At 41.9% G+C, this 12,568-nt stretch overlaps 1 protein-coding gene and 1 long non-coding RNA gene across 2 annotated transcripts; one reads left to right on the top strand and one right to left on the bottom strand.

The window, feature by feature from the left end:
- Window positions 1–255: 255 nt before the first annotated feature.
- LOC118362767 (histamine H3 receptor-like) lies at window positions 256–2,387 on the bottom strand. The gene is made up of 3 exons (XM_035743363.2): window positions 1,966–2,387; window positions 1,589–1,755; window positions 256–1,401 (listed from the first exon to the last, which is right to left on the bottom strand). The coding sequence occupies exons 1-3, from the start codon at window positions 2,300–2,302 to the stop codon at window positions 505–507; spliced, it is 1,401 nt and encodes a 466-aa protein (XP_035599256.1). The 5' UTR covers window positions 2,303–2,387; the 3' UTR covers window positions 256–504.
- A 4,327-nt stretch (window positions 2,388–6,714) lies between these two features.
- Window positions 6,715–9,620, top strand: LOC127912009 (uncharacterized). Its single transcript, XR_008080071.1, has 2 exons — window positions 6,715–7,005; window positions 7,241–9,620. It is a non-coding gene; the product is annotated as an uncharacterized LOC127912009 (long non-coding RNA).
- The last annotated feature ends 2,948 nt before the right edge of the window (window positions 9,621–12,568 follow it).

The raw sequence follows: 12,568 nt of genomic DNA on the forward strand, positions 1-12,568 counted from the left end.
AAATGAGTTTCAATTAGCTATCTGACTGCTGCTGTTAACCAGTTATGTCATCCGTTGCTAGGTGACTGTTCAATGGAGACAGTCTCTCGTTGGTGGCCAGAGGAATCATTTTCACAGCTGGCAACATGTTTTTCTTTTGTCATTAAGCTAAGAGTTGGTGCCTATACTATATAAAGGCTAACATACTGTGTTACACAGTTTTGAACACTGGTGGCAGATGTCTAAAGTAGATGCCAGGAAAATAAACAGTGGAGGTGAGTGGCTGCATGTATTTATTGTTCAACGTAAAACAGACATTACATGTGTTCTAAAATAACTAATACACGTAAGATCTGCAAACACGCACATACTACACAGAAATACAAGACAATATTCATTTTGACCATCTGTACCCAGTGTTGTGCAACACTCATACGACCTGTCCACCTACGTTGACATGAGACAACTGATCAAGTGTAAAACTGTCAGAACGAGGCCATAGTTGTCTGTGCAAATTGGTCATGCTTAATACATTTGTTCCATATACTGTGGCTGAATTTTAATCTTGGTGGTACAAAGCAGTTTTTTGAAAGCCTTTCTGAAGCTAGTGTGACACAGCGGGTAAAGGACGGGGTTGATGGAGGAGTTGACCCACAGTAGCCAGAAAGAGATTTCATACAGGTAGTGCTGGACACACTGGGCATGACACGCGGCACGGATGATCATTAAAAGTGTGTAGGGAGCCCAGCACAGGCCAAATACACACACAATCACTGCCAGGGACTTGGCAACCTTCTTGTCCTTTGAGAGACGGAAACGACTGGCAGCTACTTCAGACCGGCTGCGCTGTTTACTGAACGAGGGCTCCACAGCCTGGAACCGCGTCCTCCTGGAATGCTGGACCACATCGCCCACTTGCAGTGGAGGAAGGTCCAGAATACTGCGGTCCTTACTTGTCTCATTGTTGCTGTTCCCAGTTACTGCTGACACTTTAGCAGTAGATAGAATACCTCCTAACCTGGCAGCATTGTTTGGGATCCTTGGAGCTTCACCGTCCACTGGTCTGACGAAGAATACATGCTGAACTCCAGCTTTCAGGCCCTCCATCTCACTGTCCCCAGGCCCCTCGACGGGCTGCTCATCCCTCACCTGGTTCCGCCTCCTGATGTTGATGTAGATGCTGATGTTGAAGTACATGACAGTAACAAATGGGGTGAAAAACTCAACAGTGGATGCTGTCATCAAGAAATACCAGTTGAAGTAAAACTCTGCGTGGCACTCTTTGTCGGGCACCACGCTACTACCAGCGATGTACTCCCAGATAATGATCGCTGGCCCATAGAGTAGGAAAGCAGCTAGCCAAACACTCAGCATCTTCAGAACAGCCTCCCGGGTCACACCTTTCTGACACCTGTAGCTCACCTGATACAGAAAGAAAGGAATTGGTGGCATTTTTAAATGGAGTGTACACAGGTTCTTGGTACACTAAATTAAATATTTCAGTTATCATTTTTGACATGGCTTTTAAATGTCATTACTCCCATCACTAGCAGGCAGTTGAAAAGGAAAGCTGCTGCATTAAAGGATAACCGTGCGTAAATGCTCTCACCGCTCTGGTGACAGATATAAATCTGTCGAAGCTGATCAGGACGATGTTGAACACTGATGCCGTGCATAAAGTATAGTCCACCACCAGCCATATCTTGCACAGACCTCGTCCGAGTCTCCACTCGCCGGTAATGACATAGGGGATATACGCAGGAATGCAAAAGCCTCCTGCAGGTGGGATGGAACACAAATGTTACGCACGACTATTAATCAAACACGCGTATGAAACGCGTTTTAAAATATTTTGGCAATATAGAACATTACAGAGAGAAAATATGTATGGGCAGCAGTTGCTTATGAATCATGCACAACAGTATGTATACCTTTACAACAGTGGCACACAATGCATTTGCTCACGCAACACATTTACGCACTCACCAACGAGTAAATCGGCAATGGCCAAATTAAAAAAGAAAAAGTTCCCTTGAGTTCGCAAACTTTTCTCCACCACAAAGGCTAATATTACAAGTGCGTTGCCTAGCACAGTAGCGAAGACCAGAAGCGTCATGAGCACGGCCAAGAACACCGAGGTAGACGGAGAGAATTGTCCATAATGCGAACGCGGGTTCGCAGGCATCTCCATATCGCCAAGCGCTGTGGCGTTTCCCTGGGTAACCACAGACCAGTTGAGCATCTCATTCGATTTCCAATGCGAAGTGACGGTCATGGAAGATCCAGCACCCATCAATAAAGATTCGGGTTGCATGGTCCCCATTTTTTAAAATTATATTAGCTTAAACCACACAACTTCAATAACATGTTAAAGCTAACATGTTCGCGTGAAGACTGAAAACGAGGAGGAAAATACAGTTTTTATAGGCTGCAGCCTACATAAAACGAGAGCTGCGTTTTTATTGGTTGTTTTGCAGTGCATGTGAGAACTGAAAAAAACAGGACATATGATGCCTATCTCCTACGTCTGAGCAGACATTTTATAAAGACCGTGAAATAAAGATTAGAAATGTGAATTCCTTAGAATACACAACATTTGAAAGCATATTGGTGTTCTGTATTTCTTTCTAAACATAACTTTTGCTTTTAGAAAATATGAATTTCCAAAGCAAAAATAAATGAACATTTCTGAAAGGTATTCCTGGAAATTATTTAAAAAAAAAATCAAATTTCATGTTAATATTAATATTGTGTCAGAGCATCTGGCTATACTAAACAAAAATATAAACGCAACATGCAACAATTTAAAATATTCTACTGAGTTACAGTTCATATGGAAATAATCTACGGATTTCACATGAGCCCTGACCGTAGAGAGCTTTTATGTCTCTATTTTTTGGGTTGGTCAGGGTGTGATTTGGGTGGGCATTCTATCTTTTTTTCATTTTCATTTTTCTATGTTTGTATTTCTTTGTTTTGGCCGGGTATGGTTCTTAATCAGGGACAGCTGTCGATCGTTGTATCTGATTGAGAACCATACTTAGGTAGCCTTTTCCCACCTGTGTCTTGTGGGTATTTGCTTTCTGTGTAGTGTTTTTCACCTTTCAGGACTGTTTCGGTTATTCTCTTTGTTATGTTTGTATTTAGTGTTCAGTGTCAATAAACAAACATGAACATGTACCACGCTGCGCTTTGGTCCTCACCTTCTTCCACCAACAGCCGTTACAGAACTACCCACCACCAAAAGACCAAGCAGCGTGGTGAAAGGGACTCCTGGACAGGTGAGCAGCGCTATTTGGACTATGAGACAACCTGGGAGGAGGTAGAAAGGTGGTTGGTCGATCCAGGAAGAGTGCCGGAGCCCGCCTGGGATTCTCTGGAACAGTGCGAGGAGGGATACCGGAGAATGGAGTTAGAAACACGAACACGGCTGGCAAGGAAGCCCGAGAGGCAGCCCCCCCCCACACGGTGAGTGTGGCAGAGTCAGGTTGGAGACCTGAGCCCACTCCCCGTGCTTACCATGGCGAGCATGGGATTGGTCAGGCCCCGTGCTATGGGGTGATGCGCACTGTGTCTCGGCCGAGTATTCACAGGCAGGTGTGCTCGGTGCCAGCGTCCCGCATTTGCCGGGTGGAAACTGGCATCCAGCCAGAACAGGTGGGGCCAGCTCTGCGCTCGAGACCGCCAGTGCGCCTCCAAGGTCCAGTGTATACGGTGCCTCGGCCACGGAAGAGGCCTCCTGGATGTCTCCCCAGCCTGGTGAGACCTGTGCCTTCTCCCAGAGCCAGGTCTCCTGTGTGTATCCCCAGCCCGGTGAGTCCTGTGCCTCCCTCCAGCCCGGAGCTGCCAGAGTCTCCCTCGAGCCCGGAGCTGCCAGAGTCTCCCTCGAGCCCGGAGCTGCCAGAGTCTCCCTCGAGCCCGGAGCTGCCAGAGTCTCCCTCGAGCCCGGAGCTGCCAGAGTCTCCCTCGAGCCCGGAGCTGCCAGAGTCTCCCTCGAGCCCGGAGCTGCCAGAGTCTCCCTCGAGCCCGGAGCTGCCAGAGTCTCCCTCGAGCCCGGAGCTGCCAGAGTCTCCCGCCTGTCCAGAGCCTGCAGTGCAGCCCTCCGTTCCAGAGGTGCCCTCCGTTCCAGAGGCGCCTTCCACGAGGGCCGGGGTCAAAACTGCACATTTAGAGTGGCCTTTTATTGTCCAGAGCACAACGTGCACCTGTGTAATGATCATACTGTTTAATCAGTTTCTTGATATGCCACACCTGTCAGGTGGATAGATTATTTTGGCGAAGGAGACATGCTCACTCACAGGGATGTAAATACATTGTTTGGCTAAATCTGAGAGAAAAAAGCTTTTTTTGTGTGTGTGGAACATTTCTGGGATCTTGTATTTCAGTTCATGAAACATGGGACCAATGCTTTACATGTTTAGTTTATATTTTTGTTCCGTGTAGATTCATTGTGTTCACCACATATGGTGAAACACTCAAAGTGCATGGTAAATTACAGTATTTGCTATGCTCAGTGACATTGTGGACATTGATGTACAGAAACCTTAGCTTATGGACCAGCTTCAGACTGGAATTCAGGAGGACCGTTGCAGCTTACATCTATGTGCTATTGAATGGAGACAGGTTTAGTTTTTTAGAAAGAGTAAAAAACAAGGGGGCTGGAGTGCACGGCTCTGACCTGACATGGGGACCAGTGGTCGAGTGCTATTTTTGTAGGTACCGGAGTGAATTTCACATGTTTATTTTGTCATCGTTTCTCAATTAACCGGCATCATTTTTAGAACAGACATACAATGCATCATCCAAATTGCAGATTGTCTATGCTTACAAACAGTGGCTCAAATAGGGCTAATTTTCTGTTTTTATAAAATCCTAAAACACCAAATTAGGTCTACCTTATTATAAATTAGGCCAGTGGTAGGCAACTAGACTTAGCTGCGGGATGGATGGTCAGGCCGGAACATAAAAATAATAATTTCATACCTAGATTACTTTGAGACACAATCACATATATCTCTTTTTTATTTGTGGGAATACTTTGGAACAGACACGACACAGCACTAAACCACTGCTGGTGACCGACATGAAACAACTTAAGAGCAAAATATATAAAAAAAAGTGTCACATTGTTGACAGAACCACAAGCAGCAATGAAAAGTGCAATTTTGACAGATTAAGTACATGAGTACACTCTACAAAAATTGTTTGGATGACCCAACTGCTGGGTTACAGGCATTGGTCAACTTAGTGGGGTTGTTTTCTTTAAAAAAGAGCAAGGTTGGGTTGTTGATGCTGTGTTATTATTAAGATATGATCCAGTGGGTCAGATAAGAAGGTAGGCATAGCTTAGTTGGGACGTGGCTTTCAGATATTGTTATTTTTGGCTACTTGTGAGATGTAAATGTCATTGCTGTTCCTCTGTTCTGTTGTATTCTTAGCACATGAAAAATTGTTGGCACTAACTTATGTCCCCCCTCCCTGTCTTCCTATCGTAAAACTTCAAAGAAAATACAATTTCAGATAGTAAAATTAACTTATGTCCCTCTACTTCTCTCTCTCTACCCCCTCCCCCTTTTCCTATTGCATAATTTCAAAGAAAATTATATTTCAGACAGTTTTGAAGCTTTTATCAGGCTTACAGAAGTGTATATGTTCCTTAAGAGATAATGCAAGTCCCAATGTTGGGATAGTTACCAGTTTATTACAATATGTAATAAATAATCAAAATATTATTAATATTATATTAGAATATGTAATATGCTAAAATATATAAGAAACTTTTAAAATTGCAGTGTACAGTCGTGGCCCAAAGTTTTGAGAATGACACAAATATGAATTTTCACAAAGTCTGCTGCCTCAGTTTGTATGATGGCAATTTGCATAAACTCCAGAATGTTATGAAGAGTGATCAGATGAGTTTCAATTAATTGCTAAGTCCCTCTTTGCCATGCAAATGAACTGAATCCCCCAAAAACATTTCTACTGCATTTCAGCCCTGCCACAAAAGGACCAGCTGACATCATGTCAGTGATTCTCTAGTTAACACAGGTGTGAGTGTTGACGAGGACAAGGCTGGAGATCACTCTGTCATGCTGATTGAGTTCGAATAACAGACTGGAAGCTTCAAAAGGAGTGTGGTGCCTGTCAACCATGGTTACCTGCAAGGAAACACGTGCCATCATCATTGCTTTGCACAAAAAGGGCTTCACAGGCAAGGATATTGCTGCCAGTAAGATTGCACCTAAATCAACCATTTATCGGATCATCAAGAACTTCAAGGAGAGCGGTTCAATTCCCGTAAAGAAGGCTTCAGGGCACCCAAGAAAGTCCGGCAAACGCCAGGACCGTCTCCTAATGTCATGTCCTGACCTTTAGAGATCATTTTTATGTCTCTGGTTTGGTCAGGGTGTGATTTGGGGTGGGTGTTCTATGTTCTATCATTTGTATTTCTATGTTTTGGCTGGGTCGGGTTCTCAATCAGGGACAGCTGTCTATCGTTGTCTCTGATTGAGCACCATACATACTGTGATTAAACAAATTGGTTTTACTTTTACATTCAATTATTTAAGAGTCTTTCCTGTTTAAGTAGTATTTTAGTATTTTGATACTTTGTGCAAGGCAATTCAAGAGCATTAAAAAAATTGTGGATGGGGCCTTCCGAGTGGCGCAGCGGTCAATAAGACACTGCATGGCAGTGCAACCTGCGGTGTTACAGATGCTGGTTTGATACCCATATGTGTCGCAACCGGCGCGCCCGGGAGACCCACCACGGTCATGATACACTAGCACAGGCTGCCGCGCAGTGAAACACCACTTCCCATTCAAATCAATGGAAGGGAGGCGGAGGCACCTTTGGGTGGCGTGGGAGGCGGTGAAAAATAAACTTTTCCCAACTGTACAAATCACCGCTGAATGATGACCAATCATTTCGAGTGGTTCCCATGACGAATTTGACTCTACGCGACCCAAGGCTTGTGACGTTCTTCAGCAAAGATGGCTGGCAAAAATGCTTTGATGGTAGTACATGTAAGTGACTATAACGTCATAACGAATCATGCAAAAAATGTACAATTGAGAGCAATATGTCAGTTAATGTAGAGACAAACGATTATGTATATTTTCTTTAAATCATAAAGTTCATTTACAAATATCGCGATTTAGGAAGCTAGCTGTACAGCTAGCATTAGCCAGATAGCTGGCTAGCTTTATGGGTGTTGTGACATTAGTATGATTTTGTAATTCTAGTTGTTTAATGTTTTAGGGACTCCTGAAACTTCCAGCAAATCAGGCTGTCATCTTGTGAAACAGAATCTCGCTAGCTAAAGCATTTACTGCAAATTGAATGTTCAAATTTGTAAGCTTGTCTTGCTGATATTTGCCATGCAGATAGATTAAATAACATAGTTATTTATAACTATGTTCTTGCTTTATAACTTATGTTCTTGCTTATTGTGCAGTGGAGGTTAAAAATACCTGTAAGCCTATGGATGTGTAGCTAGCTATCTAGCCGATCTGTGTATGGAACCAAACGTTTGGTATACATATTAGTTCATAGCCTAGCTATGATCCTCAGCTATCACAGCCAGTTGTATCAAATTAAAAACTGTCTGAATGACATTAATGAAGCCTATGGATTGAGTAGGATATAATATTTTTGTGCAAAGGATGCAAGTCGTATATACATGTAGTTATTACTATGCATGAGATCCTCTTCAAAGGGGGAGACACTCTAGACCCAAACTGTTACGGACCTATATCTATCCTACCCTGCCTTTCTAAAGTCTTCAAAAGCCAAGTTAACAAACAGATCACCAACTATTTCAAATCCCACCGTACCTTCGCCTCTATGCAAACTGGTTTCTGAGCGGGTCATGGGTGTACCTTAGCCACGCTCAGGGTCCTAAACAATATCATAACCGCCATCGATAAAAGACAATACTGTTCAGCCATCTTCATCGACCTGGCCAAGGCTTTCGACTCTGTCAATCACCGCATTCTTATCGGCAGACTCAACAACCTTGATTTCTCAAATGACTGCCTTGCCTGGTTCACTAACTACTTCTCAGATAGAGTTCAGTGTTTCAAATTGGAGGGCCCGTTGTCCGGACCTCTGGCAGTCTATGGGGGTGCCACAGGGTTCAATTTTCAGGCCGACACTTTTCTCTGTATACATCAATGATGTCGCTCTTGCTGCTGGTGATTCTCTGATCCACCTCTATGCAGCCGACACCATTCTGTATACTTCTGGCTCTTCTTTGGACACTGTGTTAGCAAACCTCCAAATGAGCTTCAATGCCATACAACACTCCTTCTGTGGCCTTCAACTGCTCTTAAATGCAAGTAAAACTAAATCATCACTACTCTGGACGGTTCTGACTTAGAATATGTGGACAACTACAAATACCTAGGTGTCTGGTTAGACTGTAGACTCTCCTTCCAGACTCACATTAAGCGTCTCCAATCCAAAATTAAATCTAGAATCGGCTTCCTATTTCACAACAAAGCATCCTTCACTCATTCTGCAATACATACCCTCGTAAAGCTGACTATCCTACCGATCCTCGACTTTGGCGATGTCATTTACAAAATAGCCTCCAACCCTCTACTCAGGAAATTGGATGTAGTCTATCTCAATGCCATCCGTTTTGTCACCAAAGACTAATATACTACCCACCACTGCGACCTGTATGCTCTCGTTGGCTGGCCCTCGCTTCATATTTGTTGCCAAACCCACTGGCCCCAGGTCATCTATAAGTCTCTGCTAGGTAAAGCCCTGCCTTATCTCAGCTCACTGGTCACCATAGCAGCACCCGCCCGTAGCACGCACTCCTGCGGGTATATTTCACTTGTCATCCCCAAAGCCAACTGTCAGAGCAGCTTACCGATCATTGCACCTGTACACAGCCCATCTGTAAATAGACCACCCAATGACCTCATCCCCATATATATACATATATTTTTTGCTCCTTTGCACCCCAGTATCTCTACTTGCTCATTCATCTTCTGCACATCTATCACTCCACTCTTTAATTGCTAAATTGTAATTATTTCACCACTATGGCCTATTTATTGCCTTACCTCCCTAATCTTACTAAATTTGCACACACTGTATATAGATTTTTCTATTGTGTTATTGACTGTACGTTTGTTTATCCGATGTGTAACTCTTGTTTGTGTCGCTTTGCTTTATCTTGGCCAGGTTGCAGTTGTAAATGAGAACTTGTTCTCAACTGGCCTACCTGTGTCACAGAGAGCCTGTCTCTATTTGGTTTGGTCGGGGTGTGATTTGGAGTGGGCATTTTATGTTTTTGTTTTCTATGATTTTGTATTTCTATGTTTTGGCCGGTATGGTTCTCAATCAGGGACAGCTGTCTATCGTTGTCTCTGATTGGGAACCATACTTAGGTAGCCCCTTTCCTCCTTTCAGGGTAGGAAGTTGCCTTTGTTTGTTGCTTTGTTGGCGACATTTTGAAATAAAAAGGAAAATGTACGTTCACTACGCTGCACCTTGGTCTTCTTCCAGCACCGGCCGTGACAACCTGGTTAAATAAAGGTTAAACAATATATATATTGTAAACTGTACATTTAATATATTCTCTGATCATGTACTCTACTTGTCAAATAAAGGTGCAGTTCGGGTATGAATGTCTTTGAGATAATTGTTCAGTCATATCCAATACCAGGAGTATCAAATTCCAGTATTTGAATGATGCTCTGTCTGCATGTGTGCATTACAATCATACACTTCAACAGTGTTTACCAATCTTGGTCCTGGGACAATGGTTACACATGGTAACTAACACACTAGAAACAGGATTTAACTAGTTAAAGGCTGATTTGTAATTAATATATTCAGAAATGTATTTGTTTTAAACAGTACACTACACTTCCTATGCATCATGTAAATACTCTAAAACCAGTTCATCTCAATATCTAATGCCCTTCATCTGCATTGATCTGATAGACACAGGACAGGTGTAGTATTTCATCAAATGAGAGACTTAATTTCAACCAGTAGAGAATGTGAAACACTTTAATGAAAGAAGTTAATTGTCCAAGTGTTATAAATACATGCATTCATATTATAATTTGTAATTTTATAAATCCAAGTTCAATCTGTCCGTCAATACACATCTGTTGAGAATAATAAAGAGAAAGGAAGAAAGATGAGGTGGCAAGAGAGGTGTAAAAGACAGGAAGGGAAAGAGGTAAGAACATAGGAGCAGGGATATGATTAATGAATCACCGTGCTACCCAAATATTCTCTCAGTGCATCACAATTACAGTAGTGTCTTGTCATCCTGAAGGTGAGAGAGCGAGAAAGAGCATGTTTAAGCCTTGTTTTTATTTTTTATTCTAACATTGTTACTCATATTAATCAGGTGAAATGCAAAACTAACACAGCTGATATAACCTCAAGGATTTAGGAAGAGGAGGGATGAAGTGAAGGAGAGAGTCTGTTCTTGAGAAAATAAGGTAGTTAAAGGGAAAACAGGAATCTGCGGCTGCGGAGTACTTTATGCTGAAAAACATGAACGGACACACGAGGACAAAAAAATATAGCGTAGTTAAACAAATAATTAAGTGTCTTACTATTCTCCATGGTTGGCCCTCTTGCCTATTCTTTGAAGGTGGAAGGAGGCACAGTAATACACCTGAGCCTGCTTACTGCACAACACAATCCATCAATCAGTTTGAGATATGAGTGTGTAGGTAATAGGGTGTCGAATTGTAGGAGGTGAAAATCTCCCGCACATGGATTGCCTCTCTTGTTGCTTTGTTGGACCCCATCCTTGAAACATCCTGCAGAGCAGCAGACTGTACAGGAATTTCAGTGATGGGACAAGACTGTAACTACCAATTGGATATGACGAAAAGGGGGTGTAAAAAAACAAACACTTTGTGGATGGGTATAATTTGTATGTATACAATGTATAATAGTAATATTGAATATGACAGAATCGGGTAATTTTGTATACATTTATTAACATTTGCATCGGGCCACTTCTGGGGGGATTTTGGTAAAATGCAGGCAAAATCGGCACTTTGGCTGATTCTGAGCAGTCATTCATTTTGATTGCGACACCCGATACCGAACTGTTTCAATCACTTCCGGCCACCCGGAAGAAGGCCGCTTCTGGGACGATTCCTCATTGCTGGCTGGGAACCCAACTGTCTGGGTTAAAATAACCCAGCTTGTGTTTTGTCCAGTATTTACCCTGCGCTGGGCTACCAAAAATAAATAAATAATTGGGTTGTTTCTTACCCAGCATTTTTTTTTAGTGTTGGCTACTTGGGTATGCTGTCAGGTGGCTGAAGCAGCCTAAATGACAGCCCATCTGTGAACGCCCACAGAACATGTGTTCCTTACACATTAAGGTCTCAAAAAACGATCAGTAACACATACTGGAATATTGTCACAAGGGTTTATAATTCTGTTAGATGAATTTAGTTTTTATATGTTCATTAACCAATTCAATTAAAACACTGTCCGTTTCCAAGAATTTGTAAGGTTCTTATTTGCATAAAATGGACAGAGACCAGTCACCAAAATTTGCCAATAGCGTTTATTCTCGAGAGCTCTGGTCATAATACCATGTACATTGGTTTATATACCTCACATTTCGTCATAAATGTCCCTCCTCTCAGATACAATGGCAATATAGTTCACAAGCCTTCTCACATTGTCTGCCACCTGTTAAACAATCTACTACAAGCCCAAGGTCCCTCCCCTCCCTGGGTGGGGACAGAATGTCCTGTAAGGAACACAGTATTCCAGCCGGTCTGACGATAGCTCCATTAGTTTCTAACAAGGAACAGAAAGTCTTTGTTCTAATTCTTGACTAAAACTACACACATTATATTCAATCTTATGATTATAATAAGATTCATACAATGACAGAGTAGTATTCTGTTTAGTTATAGTTCTACGTTAAATGTATACATCATTTAGTCATTATTCTTAAAAATCCCATAACAAATTCTCAAGAAAATAGATATGAACATTCTATCTTTCAACTCAAAAGGCCTCTATTTGCCTCCTTACTGAGGATTTATTTTCTACATCACCAGCAAGTTCACATTACCCCTTAGAAAATCAAATCAATCTTTGATAGTAATGTCTAATGTAATTGTTAATAAATATGAATTGACCAATTAATCTATATATCATATCTGTTTTGTATCTGTCCTAGTTGATTTCACTTGAAAAACTCTTGAAAATGTTTCTGTTGACACCTACTGGACAAAAGTATGAACTTCAGGGACTAGGGCTGCATCTCGAGTATTTTACATGTGTTTAATTCTGCATGTCAATAGTCAAAGGATGACCAGGCATTTCCTTTGTATATACATGTCTCTTATTTAACATATTATCAAAGATTCTTGACAATTTGTGATACATGTTACTTTGTATAATTTTTTACTTTAGTTTATTTGGTAAATATTTTCTTAACTCTTTCTGCATTGTTGGTTAAGGGCTTGTAAAGTAAGCATTTCACAGTAAGGTCTACACCGAGGTGGAAAAAGTAACCCCTTGTCATACTTGAGTAAAAGTAAAGATATATTAATAAAAAATGACTCAAGTAAA

The sequence above is a fragment of the Oncorhynchus keta genome, chromosome 2, assembly GCF_023373465.1.
Source record: "Oncorhynchus keta strain PuntledgeMale-10-30-2019 chromosome 2, Oket_V2, whole genome shotgun sequence".
NCBI classification, from domain to species: domain Eukaryota; kingdom Metazoa; phylum Chordata; class Actinopteri; order Salmoniformes; family Salmonidae; genus Oncorhynchus; species Oncorhynchus keta.